This window comes from Aquarana catesbeiana, linkage group LG06, assembly GCF_042186555.1.
Source record: "Aquarana catesbeiana isolate 2022-GZ linkage group LG06, ASM4218655v1, whole genome shotgun sequence".
Taxonomy (NCBI): domain Eukaryota; kingdom Metazoa; phylum Chordata; class Amphibia; order Anura; family Ranidae; genus Aquarana; species Aquarana catesbeiana.
The window spans coordinates 151,411,079-151,438,291 of NC_133329.1; the positions used below are offsets into that span (position 1 = coordinate 151,411,079).

Sequence of the window (27,213 nt, forward strand, 5' to 3'; positions counted from 1 at the left end):
TAAAGTAAATCTACATTCACCATGCCTGAGAATGTACTGTATTTCTATGTCATTATGTAGCAGTCATATGTGATATAGGTGAAAACTGTCTTACAAATGATGGAGAAATTGAAATCAAAGTAGTTTTTAATTGTATGCGTGTTAACAATCAAAACAGTCCAGCCCTTTTGAAAGTGAATGTTAATAAGCCTGTGATCATGCGCCAGAGTTAATACAGTGGTGTAAGTTAAATTAAAACTCTCCAACCATTATCTAACTGTACTCCCTTTACTTGAAACAAATTACAAATTTTCTGAAAAATAATAGTAACCTATTACATTTAAATACAAAACAGTGGTGCGCTATATTGCTATAAATTCTTATAGATAAATACTACAAATCAACTGTATATAATGTAGTTCACCCCTATTTGTGAAATGTATTAAGTGCCCATAAACTCAAAAGTTCACTATTTGTAAAAATCCACCATGTATCACAGTCCATGTCCTGTATTCCCACCTTTATTTTTGTTAAAACTAATAAAACGCCACTGACATAGATCATTTTAAAAATACATCCTGTGATCTTTGATTAACGTGCGTGGCATTTTATTCCTTTCAACAAATATATAAGTTGGAATACAGTAAGCACTATTAGTATCATTCTCTTATTTGTATGAATGGTGACATTATTTCACCATTCGCTCCCAGCCCAAGACTCAGTCTTGAGTCTTGGGCTGGATGCTGGAGTGAGCGGTCACAAACTTTCATCAGTTGTGGTGCTTGTGGCCCTTTTACTATATAACAATAACCCTTCTCCCTGTATAGCCAAGCAACTTCCACGCACCTTTTTGCAGGGTCTTTCCTGTTTTTCGGCCTCAGTGGGTCCCCTGGCTTTTCCCTCTAGGGTTGGTGCTGTGTGTATGTGGGGGAGCTGGACCAGCATTTTTGGGCCAGGCACCTCCTTACTTTTGAGGTATGCCTTTGTGTTGAACCCTCTGGCTCAAGCAACCTGGAAGCAACTTTTCTGTGTACCCTGATGTTTTTAATCGGCAACAATTGTCATTCCATGATATAATACTGATTTTCTTGCTTAAACTATATCCCTGAAGAAGGAGAACTACATATTTACTCCGAAACGCGTTGGGTGCAAGAACTATTAGCCCATTGCTTGTATTTTATTTTGGATGACAACACTGTAATGTTCACTTCAAATGCGCTTTTTATTACATGTTTTGTATTTTCCACATTTCAATAAATACTTTTTCATACTAGAATATTTTTTTATAACCTTTGTGCCTTAAAAGTCCGCCACCAGGGGACCATATTTTGTGTAACACTGGATGTGGCACAATTATATGTCCAATAATAACCGACTTACCTTTGCAAAATCTCAGAGGAATGTTTTCAACACCTTGTTGAATCTATGCCACAAAGAATTAAGGCAGTGCTGAAGGCAAAATGAGGTCCAACACGATACTAGCCAGGTGTACCTAATAAATTGTTTGGTGAGTGTAAACGTACATAATATTAGGTTAATAGGGGGTAGTATTTGCACTGGGGTGTTTTTTGGTTATTTTTCAACCTATTAAACTTCCCTTAATTGATATTGGTTAGAGATCCCTGCACGTAAATGATCTGTTGATGTGTTGAGGAAAATAGGGTATATTTTGCTATTTTCCTTTAATGATACAGTGAAATGTAATGTGTACCATGAGGCCTATTACCCACATAGCCACATTTACATATGCTGACTTGTAGCTAATAAGGGGTTGTATGATATATGCAAATCACTTAGTAAATTACAAACCATAAATGGTTTTAGATATGACTGTGTTGCAGAATATATTTGGACAAAAATAAACATAAATTATGGTCTACAGGTTATATAGGATGTGGTTAAAATGCATGCTATACTAACTGTGTAAAACGGGGCATAGTTCTTGTTGGGGATTTAGTATGTTTGCTATTATTTATAGTACTTGAATCCTGAAAATACAAGCCATCTATATTTTAACTAAAATTCATAATTTTAGTTTATCTACCTTTAGGTGTCTATCAGATGAGTACAATTTTTTAAACATTGATGTATCACTTTTTCTCTTAACCAAAAATAGAATCAATTTAATTTTAAATGTTAATGGTTTTCAATGTTTGAACTTCTGTAATACAAGTCTTTTTTCTTCTCACAGAAAATCAATAACTTATCACAGCTTCAGGGAGAGATTGCATCCATGCAAATCACAGTACCTCTTGCCATGTTTTGCCTGGATGCTTTACGCTTTAATGAGGATCTTTGTGCCAGAGCTCAAAAGTTAAAGGATCGGCTTATCCAGTATGAAGTAGATGAAAACAGGGAGTTGAATATAAGGCAAGTACTTTTGTTTGCACCAGTCTATGAATGTCAGATTTAATAGACTACTGACAAGAATATACGTCTTCATGTGAGACGTGGATCATTAACTTCTTATTCAATCAGATAACTACTCAAGGCAAATAAGTTGTCATACATTATGACAGTAAAATGTGTGTTAAAAGCATTGGACATCATCATTTTAACCTAGAAGAAAAGTAGCCCATTAGGATTTTAACTTTTTTTTTTTAAGTGTTACAATATTTCATTGGCAAGTTCACAGCATGATATGCGTGTAATAAAAAAGTCAAGCTGTAATTTTCTAGTAAGAGAAATTAATAATTTTGTAATGACATAATTACCATTGGAATCACTGTAGCATTTAGGAATTGTTACTCTGATTTGATGAATGAACAACCAAGTATATTTATAAATGTTTTCTCCCAAGATTCACGCATTTTCTAATTAGATTAAATTAGAAAAATGTTTGAATCCTGGATGAAAAAATGTGTGAAAACATTCATAAATAGCCCCCCAAGTGTGACTAGTTTCATTGTTAACCACTTGCCGACCGTGTCACGCAGATATACTGCGGCACAATGGATCTCCTGGGCGAATCCCGTACGGGTACGTCCTACCCTTTTTTTCGGCCACCAGAGGGAGTGCACGCGCCGCTGGCCACACGCGATCACAAGCACAGGGATGTGTGTGTAAACACACACATCCCTGTGCTGTCAGAGGAGAGGAGCCATATTGTTTGTTCCTACTAAGTAGGAACAAACAATATGGCTCCTCTCCTAGTCAATCCTATCCCCATTCAGTTAGAACACAGTGAGAGAGCACACAATTAACCCCTTGGTCGCCCCTAGTGTTAACCCCTTCCCTGCCAGTGACATTTAAACAATAATCAGTGCATTTTTATAGCACTGGTCACTGTATAAATGCCAATGGTCCCAAAAAATTGTCAAAAGTCTCCGATCTGTCCGTCATAATGTCACAGTAACACTAAAAATCGCACATCACTATTACTAGTAAAAAAAATAAAAATAATAATAAAAATTTTTTCCCATAGTTTGCAGATGCTATAACTTTTGCGCAGAACCAATCAATATACTTATACTTATTGCAATTTTTTTTTACCAAAAATATGTAGAAGAATATATATTGGCCTAAACTGATGAAGAAATTTGGTTTTTTTCTTTTTTAATTGGGGGATATTTATTATAGCAAAAAGTAAAAAATATTGTTTTTTTTAGCGCAAAAAATATAGCGCAAACAATAAAAACCACAGAGGTGATCAAATACCACCAAAAGAAAGCTCTATTTGTGAGGAAAAAAAGGCCGCAAATTTCATTTGGGTACAGCATCAAATGACCACACAATTGTCAGTTAAAGCGATGCAGTGCCAAATTGTAAAAAGTGCTCTGGTGAGAAAGGAGGTAAAATCTTCCGGGGCTGAAGCCGTTAACCGGTTCCCGACCGGCGCACGCCGATGTACGTCGGCAGAATGGCACAGCTGATCAAATGGGCGTACCCGTACGTCCCTTTAAATTTGCCGCCATGCCATGCGCACGCTGGCCGGGAGCTCCGTGAGTCGGGTCGCAGGTCCCGCAGGGATACCCACAATCGCCTCATGGAGAGGACAAACGGGGAGATGCTAATGTAAACAAGCATCTCCCCGTTCTGCCTAGTGACAGTGTCACTGATCTCTGCTCCCTGTGATCGGGAGCAGAGATCAGTGACGTGTCACACGTAGCCACGCCCCCCACAGTTAGAAACACTCCCCAGGACATACTTAAAGTGGTGTTCCGGCCAAAATGATACTTTTTAAATAAAAATACCCCTATAATACACAAGCTTAATGTATTCTAGTAAAGTTAGTCTGTAAACTAAGGTCTGTTTTGTTAGTTTATAGCAGTAGTTTGTTGTTTTATAAACTTACAGCAGGCCGTGACCATCTTAAGTGTGGGCATCTGAAGCCAGACTGTATTTCTTCCTGGATCTCATCCTTGCAGATCTCCCACATGCTCAGTGCAGCACAAGCAGTGTAATAGGTTTCAGGTCAGGTTTCCATAGCAACGGCAGTTGCAGAGGAAGTTGCCGCCCCTTCCCAGAAGGCATTGGAAACAGGAAATGATGCGATGGGCCGCGGCCAGGGAGGAGGAAGTGAAAAATGAATACAGCAGATATACAGTAGGTGCTGAGAAAAAAATAAAAAAATATCCAATTTGTTTACAGTGCACAGTTTAGTGAGGGATGCCGAAGAGTTGTAAAAGTGGGTGGAACTCCACTTTAACCCCTACCTAGCCCCCTAGTGGTTAACCCCTTCACTGCCAGTGTCATTTACACAGGAATCAGTGCATTTGTATAGCACTGATTGCTGTATAAATGACAATGGTCCCAAAAATGTGTCAAAAATGTCCGATGTGTCCGCCATAATGTCGCAGTCATGATAAAAATTGCTGATCGCCGCCATTACTAGTAAAAAAAAATTAATAATAAAAATGCCATAAAACTATCCCCTATTTTGTAAACGCTATAACTTGCTATGCGCAAACCAATCAATAGCTTATTGCGATTTTTTTTTTTTACCAAAAATATGTAGAAGAATACGTATCGGCCTAAACCGAGGAAAAAAAATGTTTTTTTAAATATTTTTGGGGGATATTTATTATAGCAAAAAGTAAAAAATAATGCGTTTTTTCAAAATTGTCACTATTTTTTTGTTTATAGCGCAAAAATTAAAAACCGTAGAGGCGATCAAATGCCACCAAAAGAAAGCTATATTTGTGGGGAAAAAAGGATGTCAATTTTGTTTGGGAGCCACGTCGCACGACCGCGCAATTGTCAGTTAAAGTGACGCAGTGCCGAATCGCAAAAAGTGCTCTGGTCAGGAAGGGGGTAAAATCTTCCGGGGCTAAAGTGGTTAAATACAAACATGCTTTTTTTTTTTTTTTTTTTTTTATAATCTTTATTTATCCAAACAGTTTTACAATATTTAACATTATACACAAAACAAATACACATCTAAAACTATAGCAGATCGAATGTATCATTATCCAAATCTTCTTCCTATCTCTTTATCAATCATTACAACCTTAATTTATAAATGTGTATACCCCCGACTCAACCCCCCTACCCCCCTTTCTAACACACACACATGCACACATGAGAAGGGAAAGAAAAAAAAAAAAGGGAACCTACATCCCCCCCTCCCTCCACCCCTTGAGATCCTGTCCTATCATGCTTCATTAAGCTCCTCTCTCTCTCTAAGAAGTTGCGAGGAGGCCCTATACTCTGTCCATCTAGACCATGTATTTAGTATCTGTTTACTTAACCCTTCTTCTAAAACCTTTCTCTCCTCCAAGGCACGCATCTCCGTCATCTCACGCTCCCACTCCATCATGGAAAGCACATTTATGCTTTTCCATTTTCTCGCTATACTAGTGCGAGCTGCAGTCAAGAAGTATTTCAGTAGTCCTTTCTTTATGCTTTTCAAAGATCCAGGGATCATAGATAATACAGCAATTTGTATATCTGGATATAAATCATTCCCAGTCATAGCCCTATAAATCTCAAAGATTTTTTGCCAGAATGGTTGGATTTTGGAGCAATAGTACCAGATATGTGACATTGTGCCCTTTGCTTCATGATACCTCCAACAAGCTTCCTTATTAACCAGATTTATCTTATGTAAATCCACAGGGCACTTATACCACCTGGCTAAGATTTTGAAATTTCTTTCCTGATGTTTAGTAGATAATGAGAGTTTATGAGTTACTATAATAGCCTTTTCCCATCTTTTCTTAGGGATTTCCAACCCAAGCTCTACCTCCCATTTCTTAATATAGGGTAACCCCTGAGTTTGATTTTCTGTATTCAAATATTTATAGACCCTTGATAAGACATGTAAAGGTCTACACTCTTGAATCAAGATTTTCTCTAAAACTGTCAAGGGCCTGTCTATTTCGGCTTCTTTTATCACAGACGAAATATACCGTTGGAGTAACCCATGTTGCATCCACTCTTTTTTGTGTTCCTCTCCCATAGCCTCCAGTGGAAGAACCCTATTCCCTACCATCGTTTCTATTATCCTGGTGTCTCCACATCTTTTCCATTTAAGAAATGACTTAGCTTCCAGTGCAAGTGGGAATTCTGGGTTACTAAATAGTGGGGTCATAGGACCTCTAAAGGTAGATCCAAACCACCTCTTTATCATGAGATCCCATGCTTTCAGTGTAGATACAACTAAGGAGGGCATAATGCCTTCCTGTGGTCTCTGTTCTCTTTTAATCCAGGGCAGTGATTTCAATTTTAAGCCTGTGATCTCTTCTTCCAGTCTCACCCATTATTTACTATCTCTATTGTGAAACCAGTCTACTATTCTAGTTACCAGTATTACTCTGAGATACATTACTATGTCTGGGAGGGCAAGGCCCCCATCTTTTTTGGTCTTATTTAACACCACTCTACTAATTCTGGGAGTCTTGCCTGCACAGACAAACTGTCCGATCACCCTGCGCAGCTTTTTCAGGATAGTTGTTGCAGGAAAGATGGGGATCGTTTGTAAAATATATAATATTTTGGGGAGTATGTCCATTTTTATGATGTTTATCCTGCCCATCCATGAGAATGTTCCTTTTTCATATTGCTGTAATGTTTTCTTATTTTTTGCACCATCGGGACATAATTATATTCCTGTAGTTTATTCAAATCAGTGGGGATATAAGTACCAAGATATTTAATTGCATTTTCCTGCCATTTAAAGGAAAAATCCTTTCTGAGCAGTTCCATCATGGTATTTGATAGATTGATATTCAGTGCTTCAGATTTACTGTAGTTCACCTTAAAATTGCTCACCACACCAAATCGTTTAAATTCTGATATCAAATTTGGTAATGATATCAGAGGATTTGTGATATAAAACAATATGTCATCTGCATATACAGACATCTTGTACTCTATATCACCCACTTTGATTCCTTGTATGTCTTTATTCTCCCGAACCGCTATTAATAAATGCTCCATCACCAGAATGTATAATATTGGAGACAATGGGCAACCTTGTCTAGTTCCATTTGATATATGTATTTCCTCTGATAAACCACTATTCGCCCGGATCTTAGCCGTTGGGTGCTGATATAAGGCCATTATTTTATCCAACATTTTAGAACCCAACCCCCATTGTGCTAATGTCTCTTTAAGGAAGCTCCATCCCACACTGTCAAATGCTTTCTCAGCATCTATTGCTAGTAAACAGGATGGGCTGGAGCCTCTCTGTGCATATTCCATTAGTGTGAGTGTTTTTAAGGTATTGTCTCTCGCCTCTCTACCTTTTATAAACCCCACTTGATCTAAATGTATATGTGCGGGTATTATGGGGAGTCTATTAGCAATAATTTTAGAGTATAATCTTAAATCGATGTTCGTTAAAGAAATTGGTCTATAATTGCCACACAAAGTATGGTGCTTGTCAGGTTTTGGTACAAGAGCGATGTATGCCTGCATACTCTGTGGGACAAAGGGCACCGTTGTAGATACTGCATTAAAGGTCCGCTTGATTATGGGCGTAAGCTCTTCTTTAAATATTTTGTAAAATTGTGGGGTAAAGCCATCTGGACCTGGACTTTTCCCAGGTATTAATGAATTAATTACCCTTTGTATTTTGCCTTCAGAAAATTCTTGCTCTAACTGTGTTGTTTCTATTGATGTTAAAACCGGGAGTGCAGTGTCTTTTATATATTGTATGCTTTGTTGAAAACCCTCTGGATCACTATTAGCCTTATAATTAGGTATATTATATAATTTTGTATAAAATGTCTGGAACTCTTTCAGAATCCCTTTTGGGTCATATCTCAAGTCCCCTGCTTCTGTCTTAATTTTAACAATAGGCGACGTTTTACCCCAATTGTTTAAGGCCCTTGCCAGAAGTTTGTAGATCTGTCTTCAACTCCGTTAATTCTATTAGAGTTTCCTGTATTAGGTTTTGTTTATGTTGAGTTTCAACGTTCGGTATTTCTTTGAGTAATTGATTTATTCTATTATTTTTAATTTTTTTCAATCTGGCCCCATGTTTTATGAATAGTCTTCGAATAACACATTTTAATGCCTCTCATTGAATCGGAAAAGATGTATTATCTCTAATATGATCGTTTGAAAAGTCTATTATTGCCTTCCTTATCTCTAATACACATGCCTCATTATACAGCAAATTATCATTAAGTCTCCAATTTCCCCTACTATTTTCACCCTTAAGCATATCAATTTTCAAAAATACTGGCGCATGATCTGACCATATAATACTACCTATCTCGGCCGAGGTAATGACATTCACCCCCTTCTGATTGATCAAAAAGAAGTCTAGTCGATGACATGACCCATGAACTTTTGAATGGAACGTAAAGTCTTTCTCCAATGGGTGCAACATCCGCCAGATGTCCACCAACTGGCACTTTGCCATCATTTCTTTAAATTTTTTCTTATCCTTACTGGTCTGTACTATCGAAGGTGCCGTGGTATCCAAATTTTTATCCATAACAAAATTAAAATCTCCACCAATAATTGTTATTCCTTCCGCCCTTTCCATAAGTTCACTAATCAATTGTGACCCTGTTTTAAGCTGATTTTGATTAGGTAAGTATAGATTAATAAAGGTATATTTTCTACCATATATATTGAGTTTAAGTAATATTGCTCTTCCATATCTATTACGCCATACTTCCAACACTTGGCAGGGGATTGTTCTATGTATTGCGATAGACACACCCTTTGACTTAGAGTACATATAAGAATCATGATACCATGTAGTGTAGTGCTTTTTAACCAAACAAATGCTAAAATCCTTTTCATGCCCTAAAAAGGGCAATCTAAAATGTATTTGGTATCCATTTTGAATTGTTCATATACAAGACCATTAATTTAGTCTTTTAAGCTTATTGATGATTATAATAGAAACATACTTCGGAATGTATGTGTACTCACATTGCACAGTTTTATAGCTAAAATTGCACGTATAATATCTATTACATTTCAAAGCAGATGTACAGTGTTGCGGAAGTAAGTAGGTTATATTTATACCAGTGATAGTTGTTTTCCTTTCATTAAATGTGTTCCATGTACTATGGTAATTTTTTCATTTAATCTTGTCAGATGTGTTAGCTTTGTATCTGTTTATTTGATCAAACATGATAGCACTACATTATTTTTAATTAATTGTATGTTGATGTGACATGGCCTTTGATTAAGGTACTATTACATTTAGTTGAAAATGGCTTGCACAGATACATCTGTAGGATAAGTTGTTCTATTTCATTTTTGAAATGTGTTTTTTTTACTTTCTGTTTTTACCTTGGCCCATGACTACTGTATAACAGATGTCACTTGTTTACCCTTAAACTTACACCATCACACCCCTGCTACGTACCCCTTCCTTTTACCCCAATAATTGAGACCACACCCATCTGGAGGGTGGGAAGCTCGTTCCTCCTGACCAACTGAGCTGGGGAGGGATCTGCTCCACCCCAATTGCCCCCAGCCCACCAATCACAACTATTCTTTAATAAAATCCCTCATTTTAAGTTCCCCTATTAACTCAGTCATGCCCGCCCTTTGCTTATTTTTTTTTATTTCTTTGCTCCGGGCTTCCTTGACTACTGTATAACAGATGTTACTTGTTTACCCTTAAACTCACACCATCACACCCCTGCTACGTACCCCTTCCTTTTACCCCAATAATTGAGACCACACCCATCTGGAGTAAAATATTGGCCGTAGCAGCCAATTATCTTTATTAATAATAACCAATATAATAATTTAACATCAACTTAACATAACTGTATAAAACACCTGACATATCAGTTAACTACTCCCGTTGGTCTTTGCAGGGAAAAACCCACCAATCTTACACTCGATCCACTCTGGCACTGCGGTACTATAACTAAAAATAGGCCTCCAGCTGACATGCTAGCTTGGAGACAACAAACCAATTGACCGCAGTGCACCCAATAATCAATTCCAGCTAAACCCCTGTTAGCTGAAATCCCACCAACGGGCCTCATACTACCGATGGGTCCCGATCTCTTCCATATCTGGGGTTTAATCCTTCACCCGCAAAGACCAACACCATGCCACAGCACACACCAGGGGAAAACCTTACCCTTGTGTGCCCTGTCAAACCCTCAATGCGTGCTGGATCCCATCCTGCAAACCCAAAGCCCACAGGTCGATCCCCACATCGTTCAGGTGTACTCCATCTCTCCTCAAGTAACCCCATGTATCCACCTCCAATTCCATGTGCCGGATAGCCAACCGCCCATTTCTAACCACAAAACCACTAACTTCCTTGTTAACCGTCTTCCGGGCCTGGTTAATCTTATCCACCGACCTGGCCAGCCTCCAAGTGGTTCGTGCCACGATGTCCGACCACACAATAAGCATATGTGGAAAGGACATCCTAAGTTGCCAAAAATCAAATTTGATATCTCGCACCAAATCTAACATTGACCGTAGCCCTAGATCATTGCCACCTACGTGTAACACCAACACATCAGGAGGCCTATCCAGACGTGCAACTTTTCGCACCTCCGACACCGTCCTTCCCCAAAGCATACCCGGCACCCCAAACCACCGGAGACAAGCTTCCTGTCTGGAAAAACCCAGCTGTCTCCCATCCCGTCTTACATCTTCTCTCCTTGCCCCCCAACATACATAAGAGTGGCCCACTATCCAGACCAGGCACTGTGTTCGTCCTGAAAGAAAAGAAAAACAAACCCCCCAACAAATCATTAAATACCCAGCACATAATAATCATTCAATGTACTACCTCAAACCTGCCCTTACTTTTTTTTTTAAACATTCAATAACTGAGGGCGAACATAAGATCTAAACCGTCGAAATTCCCATCTCCCAATCCTTTTTACCGCTGCCTCATCCAATCCCCAGCGAACCGCTTCCGTAGCCCCCCTATCAGAAATGAATGGGATGAAAACTTTTGATCCCCCAAACCCAATGCCCCCAAACATTTTTTGAAAAATGCAATAAATTGAAAACGAGATAAAAACAACCCATCCTGATGTACCAAAAGCCCCCCCCCCCCCGGGCGTATAGCTAGAAACCCTCACACCAAGTTTACTGGGCACAAGGGAGAACCTGGCAGAGAAAAAAACCTGCACCGTCTTTCCCTTGCCCCGTTGATCCGTTTTAGATTTTCTAACCAATATTGACAACCTGTCCTCCCCACATCTGACATCCATCACACCCAACCCCCTTTTTCCTTTTTAGAAGGACTAACTAATTCACTAATCCTAAACGCCCCAAAAAACGCCAAAGCGAATACCGCCTTGAACAACACCACCTCATATTCTGAGGAACATGCAGTGTCTAACCGCGTCACTATCCTTCCCAACATCTCAAACGATGCAGGGCGCCTAGCATCCCTCCCCAGCTTAGCACGCCGGTAACCCTTCAGTGCCTGCCTAACCCAAAAATCTTTAGTTAGATCAGGGAAACCTTGAAACTTTAACCAAAATGCCAAACCTGCCAACTTCTTTTCCAACCCAGACACCAACACCCCATCCTCCAGATTCCTTGAAACAAAATACAAAACTAGCAACCTGAGATCTTGGTCCTTATGTCCTTCCGCCACCTGTTGCAGCAGAGATATCCATTCCTGCCATACCCTGTTGTATGCAGACCACGTTGCGTCGCTCACCGACTGTTTTATCCAGCCCGCTACTCCTCCAAGGCAATGCTCCACAGCCACTCAGGACAAGGGACCCCTTTCCGCTCCGCCCCTGGCGCCAGCTCCAGGGAATCTGTCCCACTGAAAGCGAGATAGTGCATCAGCAATGACATTTTCCACTCCGGGGAGGTGAACAGCATAGATAAACACGTTCAGCTGCAGACATCGCAATACAAGGTGTCTGAGCAAACTTACCACCGGCGGTGATGCCGCTGACATCTTGTTAATCACCTGTACCACCCCCATGTTGTCCCCGTGAAACTTAACTTTTAAATTCCTGAATGATTCACCCCCATAACTCTACCGCTAATACCACGGGGAACAATTCCAACAATAACATATTCTTCACCATCCTTGCATCCTTCCACGACTGTGGCCAAGGCCCTGCACTCCACTTACCTTGGAAAAAGGCTCCAAAACCCGCAGAACCCTCCGCATCCGTGTACAGCTCCAGATCAAAATGGCTAACTGGCCCTGACATCCACAGCGCCCTGCCATTGAAATTAGCCAGGAACGCGTGCCATACCGTCAGGTCCTCCCTATGAGCCTTCAGCAAACGCACATAGTGCTTGTGGGACTCAAACCCCGCCATACTTGCAGACAGCCGCCTGCAAAATACCCTTCCCATGGGCAGGATGCGACATGCAAAGTTCAACTTACCTAGCAATGACTGTAAAGTGCGCAACTGAACTTTGCGAAGTCCCATGATCCCCCGAATCTCCGCTTGCAACGCAGTCAGCTTATCCTCCGGCAGCCTACACTCCATGGCCTCAGTGTCTACAACAATGCCCAAGAAACTCAACACCGTCTGTGGACCCTCCATCTTTTCCGGGGCCAGAGGGATGCCAAACTTATCTGCAATATGTTCTGGCGTGGCCAACAGGACAGCACAGACTTCTGACGCAGGTGGGCCCACGCAGAGGAAATCGTCCAAATAGTGAATGATGGAATTTAATCCCACGATGTCCTGCACCACCCACTCAATAAAGGAACTAAACTGTTCAAACAAAGCACAGGATATCGAACACCCCATAGGCAGGCAGCGATCTACGTAGTATTCTTCTTGTCAGCAACAACCCAACTGATGAAAACTCTCTGGATGAACCGGTAGCAAGCGAAAAGCCAACTCTGTCAGCTTTTGCCATAAGTGCCCCCCGCCCATACCGCCTAACCTAAACTACCGCTGCATCAAAGACCGTATATGATACCGCACATACCTCCGGGTCGATGGCATCATTTACCGAACCCCCTTTTGGTTATGACAAGTGGTGTATAAGCCTAAATTTGTTAGTCTCTTTTTTTGGCATGACCCCTAGCGGTGACACAACCAAATCCGGTATTGGCAAAAAATTAAAAGGACCACTCATGCGGCCTAACAAGACTTCCTTCTGCAGTTTCTCAACAACCACGTCCGCATGTAGTAAAGCCGACCTCAAATTGCATGACAGCGGGGGAGTATTGACCAGGCGAGAAGGTATTCTAAAACCCTCCAAAAATCCCGGCCTATCAACCGCGCTGCCTCCTTGTCAGGGTACCTATCTAGGAAAGGTTGCATCCTTCCCACTTTCACCGGCGTTGTCCCCTTTACTAACAGACTCACCGGTACGGCCTTTTCCTTGTGTAAAATACCGGGACACAGGGTGTCCACTTCCACAACCTGAACATTCGTGCTTGTATTTGCACGACCCCCCAAATCTGCAGGAGCCTTCACTAAATTGCCAGCAAACTCCTTTTTTCCTTGTGGCCGATTGTCTGGAGTTGGCTGATCCACCCGCCCCCCCTTGAAAAAACTGACCCATCGGCCTAGCCGAGGTCATATGGCGCATCCATAGGCTGATGTCCTTATGATCCCACCTGAGCATATAGCCCTCCGCTGCCTAAATTGCTCATCATACCGTAGCTATGCTGTGCCCTCGTAGACTCTGTGTGCCTCTCCCACGGCATCCAAATAGCAAAACAATGCAGAGCAGTGTTCTGGGTTCTTTTCCCCAATCACACTCGCCATTATCGCAAAGGCCTGCAGCCAATTCGTGAAAGTCCTGGGGATGAGCCTATACCTCCTTTTTTGCTCATCCTCCTGCTTGTGATCCTCTGGCTTAACCCTATCCAAATTAAACTTTTCCAGAGGTAGGAGTGCAAAAATCTCCACGTATTTCCCCTTCCAAATTTTTTCCCTCACTTCAGGCTTCAGGTGTGCTCCGAGGGGCCCCTCAAAACACACATAAACTTCGCATTTTGCTGCATCCGCCAACCTCACTAAGTCTTGTGTTTTCACCTCTTCCCCAGTTACCACCCCCTCCGGCGGCTTAGGAACCACCTCCTGAACTGCCACCCCAGTGACCTCCGTCACGGGCACCGCTTGCTCTGTACTAGGCTCGGGGGAGTCCCCGTGCCCTTTGCCAACCCGGTCTGTGACCCCCCTCCGACCCCAGGATCCACCCATGCTGCCGCAAGTGACTGAATTCCTCTTGGCCCTGGCTCAAACTTTTTCACTAAGTCCCTCAAACCCGCTAAAAATTCCTGTAACCCCACTTTCTGCCGTGGCGCGGTCTGCAACCAGAGCGGACGGATTGGGAGGCACGGTCGCATCCGACCACCCGCCGTGCTCTGACCCTCACTGCTAATCTCGCCTACCTCCCCCACATCAGTACCCACAACACATGAAGCAATACGTATAGACTTATCAGGATGCCTGGAAGGGGTCCCACCAGCTGAAGGTCCCGTCTCTACCGCTGCAGGACATCCTCGCTGCCCATCGTCGTCCGACTGCGACAGCTCACCCTCCGACCGATCTTCTACCATCTCCTCGCTCGCCGATGGCCCTCCAGCAGCTTCTTCACTGGATGCCGGGGATCCGTGGTCCTCCCAACAACTCCTTCACGCTCCAGATCCACCCACCGATTTGTGGGTCGCTTTCTTATGCCCACCGACTTCCATCCTGCGGTGTCGTGCCAGGCCACTGCCCATTGCTATCCTCCGCCTGTCCAGGCCACCGGCCCCGGAATTGGGGTGTCCGGCTGCCGTTGCTATGTTCTTCCTCCGAAGAAGCCCCTGCTGTATCAAAGCCCGGGGCCTTGCTCGCAGTTCTTTTCTCTCCGGGCCCTGCATCCGCTCTAGGACTGCTGGAGCTGCTCCCCGATGCTCCATGGCCTGACTTCCTCTGCTGACCCTTCCCCCCCCAACTCGTGCACCACCGCGCACTTTACGGGAGGCCCTGAAACCGGCCGACCCGCCCTGCTGTCTCTGTACTCTTTGAGAGAGGGATCCGAAGAGCAGTGAGCTCCCCCTTCATGCGCCGCCGCGTGCTTCGCGGGCAGCCCAGAACCCGGCCGACCCGCACGGCTCCGCTGACTTTGCACCCTGGTAGGGAAGGGTAGAGGGGGTCTGGTGAGAAGTGAGCTGGCGGCCTGGATCACCTGCCTCTCGCAGACTCACCACCCACGGAAGTGGTCGCTGGGGCACTCTCACCCAGCGCCGCAGCCAGTCTACTCTCAAGCCATCCAGGTCGCCCGGACGCCACCTCGGCCTTCAGCCTCGCAAACAGGTCTTCCACAGCGGCCATGCTACCAGCTAAGCTCGTTCCTCCTGACCAACTGAGCTGGGGAGGGACCTCTCCCCCAGCTCAATTAACTCTGCTCCACCCCAATTGCCCCCAGCCCACCAATCACAACTATTCTTTCATAAAATCCCTCATTTTAAGTTCCCCTATTAACCCAGTCATGCCTGCCCTTTGCTTATTATTTTTTATTTCTTTGCTCCGGGCTTCCTGTAGTGGGTTTGTTAATAGATGTAAATCAGATTTTTGACATCTATATTTTGAGTCAACACAGTTTCACTGTCGCCTTATATGCATACAGAAGTAAAGTGAAAAAAATGTGTTTTTTGGGGAAGATGATTTAAAAAAGTATACAATGGGATGAGCAATTAAAGAAATGCATCCATTAACATAGTGGTTGTCCCTAGAATTTGGTACAGAGCCGCAGGTGTCCTTTCCATCGGGTCTGGTATGGATTTTGAGGGGAACCCCCATGCAAATTTTTTTTTAAAAATAGCGTGGGGTCCCCCCAAAATCCATACCAGACCCTTATTCAAGCATGCAGTCCGGCAGGTCAGGAGAGGGGGGGAGAGCACGCGCCCCCCTCCTGAACCATACCAGGTCACATGCCCTCAACATGGGGTGATATTTTGGGGCAGGGGGGCTCTGCCCCCCCAAAGCGGCTTGTCCGCATGTTGATGGGACAAGGGCCTCTTCCCCACAACCCTGGCTGGTGGTTGTGGGGGTCTGTGGGCAGGGGCTTATCAGACAGGGCATGCTGGGTCAGTCATGTCACAAGGTGGCGGGCCACCTGGTGATGTCACCAGGTGGCCCTTCCCCTTAGTTTATTTAGTGGTGGAAAGCGGCAAAGCTGTCATTTGGAGTGGGGCTTTTTTTGGGGGGGGTCAGCAGCGGTGGCAGACATCGCGGGGCTTTTTTTTTTTTTGGGTCAGCAGCGGTGGCAGACATCGCGATTGACATTGGATCTACACCAGGGGATAATTTTTTTTGTTTTTTTAATGAAGGACTTGTTATGTGGCCTGTTATGCTTCAGGAGGACCTGCTGGGCTGCATACTCAGATAAGGATCTGGAATGGATTTTGGGGGGGACCCCACGCCATTTAAAAAAAAAAGTTTGTGAGGGGTTCCATTCAAAATCCATATCAGACCTGAAAGGCCTGGTATGGATTGGGGGGCTATAATATTGAAAGAAATTCTTGCGCTTAGATCAACACTAGGCCAATACCAAATCTAAAACAAAAAATTGTGTGCTGCCCCTTTAAATAATAAACAATTAGTCATAAACTAAAATCGATCTGTAGTTTCAAGGTGAAAAAAAAGGCAAAAAGGATGTGCAAATTTCAGCAAGTTTGTGAGGGGTTCCATTCAAAATCCATATCAGACCTGAAAGGCCTGGTATGGATTGGGGGGCTATAATATTGAAAGAAATTCTTGCGCTTAGATCAACACTAGGCCAATACCAAATCTAAAACAAAAAATTGTGTGCTGCCCCTTTAAATAATAAACAATTAGTCATAAACTAAAATCGATCTGTAGTTTCAAGGTGAAAAAAAAGGCAAAAAGGATGTGCAAATTTCAGCAACATATAATTGACTACACTGATAACAAACGTGTGAAAGTAATATTTTACAATAAATACAATGTATTAAGATTTAATACACCTCAGTGAAAAGTTCCTGTTGTGTAACCCAACCGCAAGTTTCCCTGCCTTCTATTATACAGGAGTTTAAGAGATATGGAGATGTTAGTAACTTTAAAGTTAATCATAGTAAGTCAGAAATCCTCAACATTTCACACCCAAAAGCGGCTCTCCAACAGCTCTCATCCTCTTTTCCCTTTTAAGACAAGCTCCACATCTATTTGTTATCTAGGAATTCATATCCCAAGGGATGCATCCCAACTATTCTCCAGCAACTTTACTCCTCTACTTCTTAGAACGCAAGCGGATCTGGCTACATACGCATCTAAACAGCTCTCTTAGTTGGGTAGGGTGAATGTTTTGAAGATGGATGTTCACCCTCGATTCCTATATCTTTTTCAAACCATTCCTATTCCTATTTCTAAATTCATATGGAAGGGAAACCGCCCCAGGATAAAATACGACACAATGATCCTCCCGAAGGCCCAGGGGAGAGCGGGGGTCCCAGATGCCTCTACATATCATAAGGCGGTGGTACTCATACGTATCGTGGATTGGTTTCACCACCCCTCCTCCAAGCTCTGGGTTCAATTGGAGAGATATCTCAATGAGATTGATCTTTGCGACCTGCCGTGGACCCCTACGGCCCAGCGTAAGGATAGTACACTCTCTACTGCGTTTACTCGTCAAACTTTTCAGATTTGGGACCGCCTAATCTTAACTGGTAAATTATCTAAACCTCAAGGCCCAATGACCCCTCTCTTTGGGACTCCGGCCTTCCCCCCCAGCTGTAAGTAGGTGGAGATTTGGACCCTGGAATAGGGATAGTCATAAATGCTTAGTGCAGGTTTTACGCGCTGACCCATCTTTGAGAAAAGACATACCCTCCCAGATGGACCTAGGGCCCCCAAAAATGTGCTTACAGAGGGGTCAATTAATGTCATACATACGTACTTTCTCCTCCATCTCAGAGATCTTAGATGACCCATCAGAATTTGACTAGCTACTTTTACAATCAGACCCACCAACCCACGTAGTATCACTGTTATATTCCCAATTACTGAACGTTTCTGCCCCTGACCTTCCAACATACACGTAGAAATGGGAAACAGACTTACAACACTCCATCTCCCCTGCTGATTGGCAAAAAAGCTTTATCCTGACGCATAGGATTTCCTTAGCAACTAAGACTCAAGAAAAAGGGTTTAAGCTATTAACGAGGTGGTACAGATGCCCAGCGACTATCCAATGGTTTAACCCTTCTTTGTCAGATACTTGTTGGCGATGCCTGTCCTCTAGAGGGACAATGCTCCACATTTGGTGGGCTTGCCCTCCAATTAGGAAACTTTGGCAAAAGGTCTTTGATCTATATGGCAGGCTGATGGCGACCTCAATTAAGCCCACACCAGAGATAGCCCTACTATCTATGCTCCCAGGCCCCCTCAAGTCGATTAAAAAAGATATATTGCGCCACTTTCTGGCCGCAGTTAGGACAGTGATTCCCCGACATTGGAGAACAGCGGATGTGCCTTCCTTGGGCGACTGGGCTGTCGAGGTGGACCAGAAAAGAGATCTGGAGCGCCTGTTGGTGCAGGAAGCGGGGAAGGAGGAACAGTTCTCCACCACCTGGACCTCGTGGTCGATGTTTCGATACTCCGATCACTTTTCTATATGGGTCAGGGATGTCCCATCCTCATCCACCGGCTAGCCATGCTGGGGTGTCTCCCACCTTCTTCATCATCATTCTCTTCTCTCTCTTTGCTTACTTTTCTCTATGTACTGAACCAATCACTCAAACATATGAATAAAGGTCATATACCCAGAATAGTTCAATGACTTCAATACCTATTAAAGGTAAATAAAAGATCCTGACAGCATATCAGCCTGAATTAGAGGATCCCTCTGATAATACCAACACGCAAAACCATAAGGGTAAATATATGTTGGAACCCACACGTATGTTATTCTTCTCTTATGTCTAAAGGCTTTTATATACAATATGATATTTTGTTGTTTCACCAGAGATTATATGTCAAATTGTATAAACCTGTTCATCTATAGTAAAGATTCATCTCATTATTCTTTGTATAATGTATGTAATATTACATTGTAAAGAACTTTCTTCTTCTGTTATACTTTTATCTTGAAATAAACTAAGATTGAAAAGAAAAGTTCCTGTTGATAAAGTCCATATATCTCATATATGATCCTGTGGAGAGCAATTCTATGAGGCCATGAGGGCCGGTTCTTTATGATCCATTTCAGTCCACTGGGAAACTATACTCTTATGATTCTATTTGATATGGGAGCCTTTTACCTGGAGATAGATGTCATGCTTTTGTGATCCTGTTCATTTGGTAAGCAGCCATCTTCTTTGTAGGAGCACATTTGAGCACTTCAGCACTTTTTGAGCACTGGGCACTTTCATCACCATTACTTGTATATGGACTTTATCAACAGGAACTTTTCAGTAATGTTCATTAAATCTTAATAATACATTGTATGTAATGTATTTTTTGTAAAATATTTTTTTCACACATTTGTTATCGTTCAGTGGCGGCCCGTCCATAGGGAGCGCATGGGCGCCGCCCCCCCAAAGCCAGTCAAAAAAAAAATGTCCCTTTAAAAAAAAAAAAGTTTCTTTAAGAAGTGCACTGTGTTCCGGGCAGGCGCCGGACACGGTGCACTATGGAAGCGTCATGCCAATGCAATCCCGCGATTGCAGGCAAGATGCTTCATTTGCTGTTTTTTTTGTTGCCCCGTGGCGCTGTGCAGTGCGCCTCTAGATGCTGATTGGGGCATTCTCCTTCATGGGCGGTGCTGTCACCGGGCGGCGTGTCACTTCCTGTTTCGGCTGGTGTGAATGGAGAAGCAAGGTAAGTTTATGTGTTACTATCAGCCTTTGTCTGTCCACCGTGTTATACTCTTAGTATGTGATCGGAGGGTGGAGGGAGCTGTGCTTCACCTCTGCCCTGCCTGGAATCAACCTCCGGTCCAGCCCTTCACCCGACAATCTGCTGGAGCCTTAATTACACATCTCCTGTATGTGTATATCACGGGGCTCCCAGCACTGCGTCCTACAATCATGCTGTGCATTCTATCATCTCATCTCATCTCATCTCATCTCATCTCTCTCTCTCTCTCTCTCTCTCTATTCTATCTGTATAACTGCATATCTCTCTATCTAAGTGTCTATCTATCTATCTATCTATCTATCTATCTATCTATCTATCTATCTATCTATCTATCTATCTATCTATCTATCTATCTATCTATCTATCTATCTGTATAACTATATATCTGTCTGTCTGTCTGTCTGTCTATCTATCTGTATAACTATATATCTATCTGTATATCTATCTATCTATCTATCTATTGGCCCCATCACGGGCGAGTGACGTGGGGGGGGGGTTGGTTGAGATTTTGTTGGCGCCCCCCTAAAAAAATGGAGCACCAGCCGCCACTGTTATCGTTGTATTCAATTGTATATTTTGGGCACTTAAGGTCTATATATTGCTGAAATTTGCACATCCTTTTTGCCTTTCATTGCACTTTGAAACTACAGATTTATTTTAGTGTACGATCAATTGTTTATTATTTAAAGGGACAGCACTTTATATTTTGTTTTAGATTTGGATTGGGGGGACTGCTGTTTTTTTCCCTGATTTTTTTTTTTTTAATGCCGGTAATTCTTTTTGTTACATTCAGGTGTTAGCGGGGAATCCCACTGACAGCTGATGATTCATCGGTTGTTAAGGACACAGCAACGCCCGCTCTTTAACAGTTACTGTGCTTAAATACTGCATACCCAGACCACTGCTTAATTACTGCATGCATTTAATTATTTATTTCCTTCTGTAAATTGAGTTTAACGCCTGTTCATGCAGTATTAACCGAGCGTTTATTGATTAAATGTATTATTAACAACTTGCAAAAAAAAGAATTTATGATTGATCATGAATTGTTACATATAGGGCCAGCATACCGCTCTACACGTATGCTGTTACCCACCGACTTTAGCACCAGCACTAATAAAACGGGTTTGCAGCTGTAGATCATTTGAAGTGTAACTCCCCTACATCAATTACACTTTTCTTTATAATCACATAGCTTGCATGTACTAGTTTAGGCAGTGTTTTTTTTTTTGTAAATCTCAGGTATTCCCTGTAAAGAGCCATTAAGCTGCATCTTAGACAGATGTGATTTAGTTGACACATGCAAAGGGTGGGCGTTTGGGGCTGAATGTTCAATTTATGCATAAAATCCATCCACAAACACTACTAACAGGATAGTATGATCCAAACAATATGGATTAGAAGAATCTTACCTTGTCCTTTACGATTGTTTGTGAAGTTTTCCTGTCCTCTTTCACCCTATTTGATGAAAGTTACTTTGATGAACTGGTGGTTTGTGCTCTAGCTTTTGTTGACATTGTAGTTTGTCACATCTTATCTTGGCTGTAACCTTTTGCATCTCCCTTTAGCAACCTTATCCCTTTATAATTAGTTTAATTGGGCCTTGCAAAAGCAAAGGGAAAAAATCTGAATTTTTTTATATACATTTCTTGTACAAGTCTCAGTATAAATTATTGCAAGTGTATTAACTGACGGGTTATACTAAGGTTATTTGTTTTCTCCTGTAGCATTTGTTCCAAATACAGCAAAATAGCAGACAGAGTTCGTGAAGTTCCAGCTACTACGGCAGACTTAGTTGCATTGATAAATTTCCTTAGAACATCAAGTGATGTTACAGTTTATAAACTAAAGGATGAGATCTCAGAAGCAGCCAGTCGCTTGGCATTTCTTTTGGATTACGCCACTCTCCAATGTAAGTAAAATTGTAAGAGGTGATTACATACTTTCACATTATTATGGAACAAATTATTTGTGATGTAACCCATGGCAACCCATTCCATAATTTCAATAATCCATGATGCATAAGGTTAGCAATTCAGCAATCACTAGCCCCAAAAGCATTAATTTTACGCAACAAGTTGGGGCACTTTTTGGTGCTTCCTGAATGTCAAGCTAAATCTAGCCTCTGAAATTATGCCCTTAAATGGTATGCAGATAAATCATGCAAAATCTGCATCAGGAAATTTTTTCTTAAAGTGGTTGTATTGGCCGCTTGGTCATTTTTACCTACAGGTAATCCTTATTATAGGCTTACCTGTAGGTAAAATGAATATCTCCCAAACCTGTAAGGCGGCCCTGTGGGAGCTTTGTTCTAAGGTAAGTAATTCATAATGAGCTAGTATGCGGTGCATACAACCGCTTTAAGCAATCAACAGAGCAGCAAGCTGTTGAGGCCAGGGTGTGCTTCCTGAGAGAAGAAATTCACTGTTCCCTTCCTGACAAGGTTCACCCTCTGTGTGTAAAGTAGGGCACCCTGATATTTTAACTGAAAAGAGTACAGGAAATAAAGTTAAATTCAACCCCTACTATCCCCATACTACTGTATAGTAATACAACCTGTGGCGCTTGTAACAGACTCTTTATAAATTGTAAAACATGCAATCACCTTGAGTTTCCTGTTGTTCATTTGCATCTCTTACTGTTGTATGACCCAAATCTTTAATTATTAAATAATTACTGTTGTAATGGAAATCTAAGGTTCAGCAATGTAAGTTTGTCAGTTGAGCCTAATCTATAAAGTATTTGCTATACCAGAGAACAGCGTTCACACAGGCACCAAAGTAGTGTGATGTTCAAGCCGTTCTAAGGTAATGAACAAAAAGAGTGAGCTTATATATACAACGCCTTGAATAAGTATTCACACCCCTTGAAATTTTCCACATTTTGTCATGTTACAACCAAAAACGTGAATGTATTTTATTGTTTTTTTTTGTGATTGCCCAACACAAAGTGCCACATAATTGTGAAGTGGAAGGAAAATTATAAATGGTTTTAATTTGTTTTTACAAATAAATATCTGAAAAGTGTTGCGTGCATTTGTATTCCGCCCCCTTTACTCTGATACCCCTAACTAAAATCTAGTGGAACCAATTGCCTTCATAATTTACCTAATTAGTATATAGAGTCCACCTGTGTGTAATTTATTCTCAGTATAAATACAGCTGTTCTGTGAAGCCCCCAGAGGGTTGTTGGAGAACCTTGGTGAAAAAACAGCATAATGAAGGCCAAGGAACACACCAGACAGGTAAGGGATAAAGTTGTGGAAAAGTTTTCAAGCAGATTCAGGTTCTAAAAAAATATCCTAAGCTTTGAACATCTCACGGAGCACTGTTCAATCCATTATCCGAAAATGGAGTGCAAACCTTCCAAGACATGGCCGTCCACCTAAACTGACAGGACGGGCAAGGAGAGCATTAATCAGAGAAGCAGCCAAGAGGCCCATGGTAACTCTGGAGGAGCTGCAGAGATCCACAGCTTAGGTGGGAGAATTTGCCCTTGGGACAACTATTAGTTGTGCACTCCACAAATCTGGCCTTTATGGAAGAGTGGCAAGAAGAAAGCCATTGTTAAAAGAAAGCCATAAGAAGTCTCTTTTGCAGTTTGAGAAAGCCATGTGGGGGACACAGCAAACATGTGGAAGAAGGTGCTCTGGTCAGAGTCGACTAAAACTGAACTTTTTGTCCTAAAAGCAACAAAGCTATATGTGGCAGAAAACTCACACTGCACATCACACTGAACACCCCATCCCCATCATGAAACATGGTGGTGGCAAAATCATTTTGTGGGGATGCTTCAGCAGGGACAGGGAAGCTGTTCAGAGTTGATGGGAAGATGGGTGGAGCCAAATACAGGCAATCTAAGAAGTCTGCAAAAGACTTGAGACTGGGGTGGAGGTTCACCTTCTAGCAGGACAACGACCCTAAACATTCAGCCAGAGCTACAATGGAATGGTTTAGATCAAAATCATATATATGTGTTAGAATGGTCCAGTCAAAGTCCAGACCTAAATCCAAATGAGAATCTGTGGCAAGACTTGAAAATTACTGTTCACAGACGCTAAAATTTTGAAAACAATTTATCATTTTCCTTCCACTTCACAATTATGTGCCACTTTGTGTTGGTCTATCACATAAAATCCCAATAAAATACATTCACGTTTTTAATTGTAACATGACAAAATGTGGAAAATGTCAAGGGATGTGAATACTATTTCAAGGCATTGTATATCAGTTAGGGAAAAAATTACAACAGTATTTACACGGTACAGGCGGTCTCCTAGTTACAAACATCCAACTTACAAATTACTCCTACTTACAAACGGAGGGAGACAACAGGAAGTGAGAGGAAATTTACCCCTAGGAAGGGAAATTCACTCCTGTAAGAGTTGTATGGGAAAAAGGTACCTCCACTGATGCTTTATCACCAAGACTTGTTTCCACAACAACCCAAAATTTTCTAAATCCAGTTGTCATCGGGACAGGAAGTGAGGTGAAATCTTCTGAACAGGGGCACAGACAGCAAAACAAACGTTACAGGGGTGTTAACCCTTCCCTATTATAAAGAAATAAACTTGCGCGCTACTATGTATAATTTTAAAGAAAATATAAAATATAAACCATCAACCTACAGTGAATAAAATCAAAGTAAACTCAGGAAAGAAATAATATATATAACTAAGTGTATAGTAACCGTGAATTAGCTGCAACCACTTGGTAGTGTACCCAAAAAACACTGCGTAATCAAATGTAAAAAGAAGAAATAAGAGTGGTCCGCTTATTCAGTAACGTGACGTGAATTAATATACTTAAAGAATGAATATGATAAGTATCCAAAACATACAAACAAATAAATGTGAATAAAAGTCCAACTAAAGCCCAATGGTAGGAGTCAGTTCATATAAAAATAAAAATCTCATAGGGTCGCTTGGGACCTGGATGTCTTCACAGATCCATCAGCAGGATTTCTTATCTGACTATCTGATGAGTCTTGTTTGACCTTTGGGTCATTTTTGGAGGTGAGGGGTCAATTCATAAATATAACAGTCGATGTTTGGATTGATGTGCTGTCTGCTTTTTTTCTATCAAGTTACCCCTATAACATTTTCATTTTTATATGAACTGACTGCTACCATTGGGCTTTAGTTGGACTTTTATTCATTTATTTGTATGTTTTGGATACTTATCATGTTCATTCTTTAAGTATATTAATTCATGTCACGTTACTGAATAAGCGTACCACTCTTATTTCTTTTTTTAACCCTTCCCTATGCTAATTGGCTGTGCGCCTAAATCCTGTGTAGTGAATGGCCTTGCAAACTTTAACAGAAATTGGTTTAATTGTAGAAACTGTCATACCTACAAACTAAATCACAAATTCAAATACACTCTGACTAGAAATTACATTACAACTAGAATGATGTACATGAGGTTTAGCACCACATGAAATGAAAGCCAAACAACTTTGAAACAGCTAAACTACTGCTAAGTCACATATACTGTGTATATAGTGTGTGTGTGTGTGTGTGTGTGTGTGTGTATATATATATGAATAATTAGGGGAATGAAAAGGGGATTATGACAGTGCCAGAGGAAAATATAGAAGTAGAATATTTAAGGTAAAATTGCAAAAATACTTTATTAAACAAATGTCAGCACATACAAAAAAGACATGGGTTGATAAAATTTTGGATGCACTTTACACATAAATTGTACAAAATCAAGATTTTGATTAATGTCTAAACCGCTGGCAACAAAAGTGAGTACACCCCTAAGTGAAACTGTCCAAATTGGGCTCAAAGTCTCAATATTTTGTGTGGCCACCATTATTTTCCAGCACTGTCTTAACCCTCTTTGGCATGGAGTTCGCCAGAGCTTCCCAGGTTGCCACTGGAGTTCTCTACCGCTCCTCCATGACGACATCACAGAGCTGGTGGATCTAAGAGACCTGGTGCTGCTCCACCTTCCGTTTGAGGATGCCCCACAAATGCTCAATAGGGTTTAGGTCTGGAGACATGCCTGGTCAGTCCATCACCTTTACCCTCAGCTTCTTTAGCAAGGCAGTGGTCGTCTTGGAGGTGTGTTTGGGGTCGTTATGATGTTGGAATACTGCCCTGCGGCCCAGTCTCTGAAGGGAGGGGATCATGTTCTGCTTCAGTATGTCACAGTACATGTTGGCATTCACGGTTCCCTCAATGAACTGTAGCTCTCCAGTGCCCGCAGCCCCAGACCCTGACACTCCCACCACCATGCTTGACTGTAGGCAAGACACACTTGTCTTTGTACTCCTCACCTGGTTGCCGCCACACACTCTTGACACCATCTGAACCAAATATGTTTATCTTGGTCTCATTGGACCACAGGACATGGTTCCAGTAAACCATGTCCTTAGTCTGCTTGTCTTCAGCAAACTGTTTGTGGGCTTTCCAGTGCTTTCTAGTGCTTTCTTGTGCATCTTTAGAAGAGGCTTCCTTCTGGGACAACAGCCATGCAAACCAATTTAATGCACTGTGTGGCGTATGGTCTGAGCACTGACAGGCTGACCCCCCACACCCTCAACCGCTGGCAGCACTCAGAGGTCTATTTCCCAAAGACGACCTCTGGATATGATGTTAAAAACGTGCACTCAACCTCTTTGGTCGACTATGGCGAAGCCTGCTTTGAGTGGAATCTGTCCTGCTAAACCGCTGTATGGTCCTGGCCACCGTGCTGCAGCTCAGTTTCGGAGTCTTGGCAATCTTCTTATAGCCTAGGTAATCTTTATGTAGAGCAATAATTCTTTTTTTCATATCCTCAGAGAGTTATTTTCCATGAGGTGCCACGTTGAACTTCCAGTGACCAGTATAAGAGAGTGAGAGCAATAACACCAAATTTAACACACTTGCTTCCCATTCACACCTGAGACCTTGTAACACTAACGAGTCACATGACACCGGGGAGGGAAAATGGCTAATTGGGCCCAATTTTCCACTTAAGGATGTACTCACTTTTGTTGCCAGCAGTTTAGACATTAATGGCTGCGTGTTGAGTTATTTTGA

The 27,213-nt window shown here is 41.9% G+C and overlaps 1 protein-coding gene across 2 annotated transcripts in view; it reads left to right on the top strand.

Annotated features, from left to right (window-relative positions):
- The window catches only part of DNAH3 (dynein axonemal heavy chain 3), an 827,768-nt gene that overhangs the window by 233,491 nt on the left and 567,064 nt on the right, over positions 1 to 27,213 (top strand). For both annotated transcript variants that reach the window (XM_073591059.1, XM_073591058.1), the window contains exons 13-14: positions 2,171 to 2,349; positions 21,908 to 22,092. In XM_073591059.1, coding sequence (XP_073447160.1) covers positions 2,171 to 2,349; positions 21,908 to 22,092 — 364 coding nt within the window. The remainder of the gene's footprint in view (positions 1 to 2,170; positions 2,350 to 21,907; positions 22,093 to 27,213) is intronic.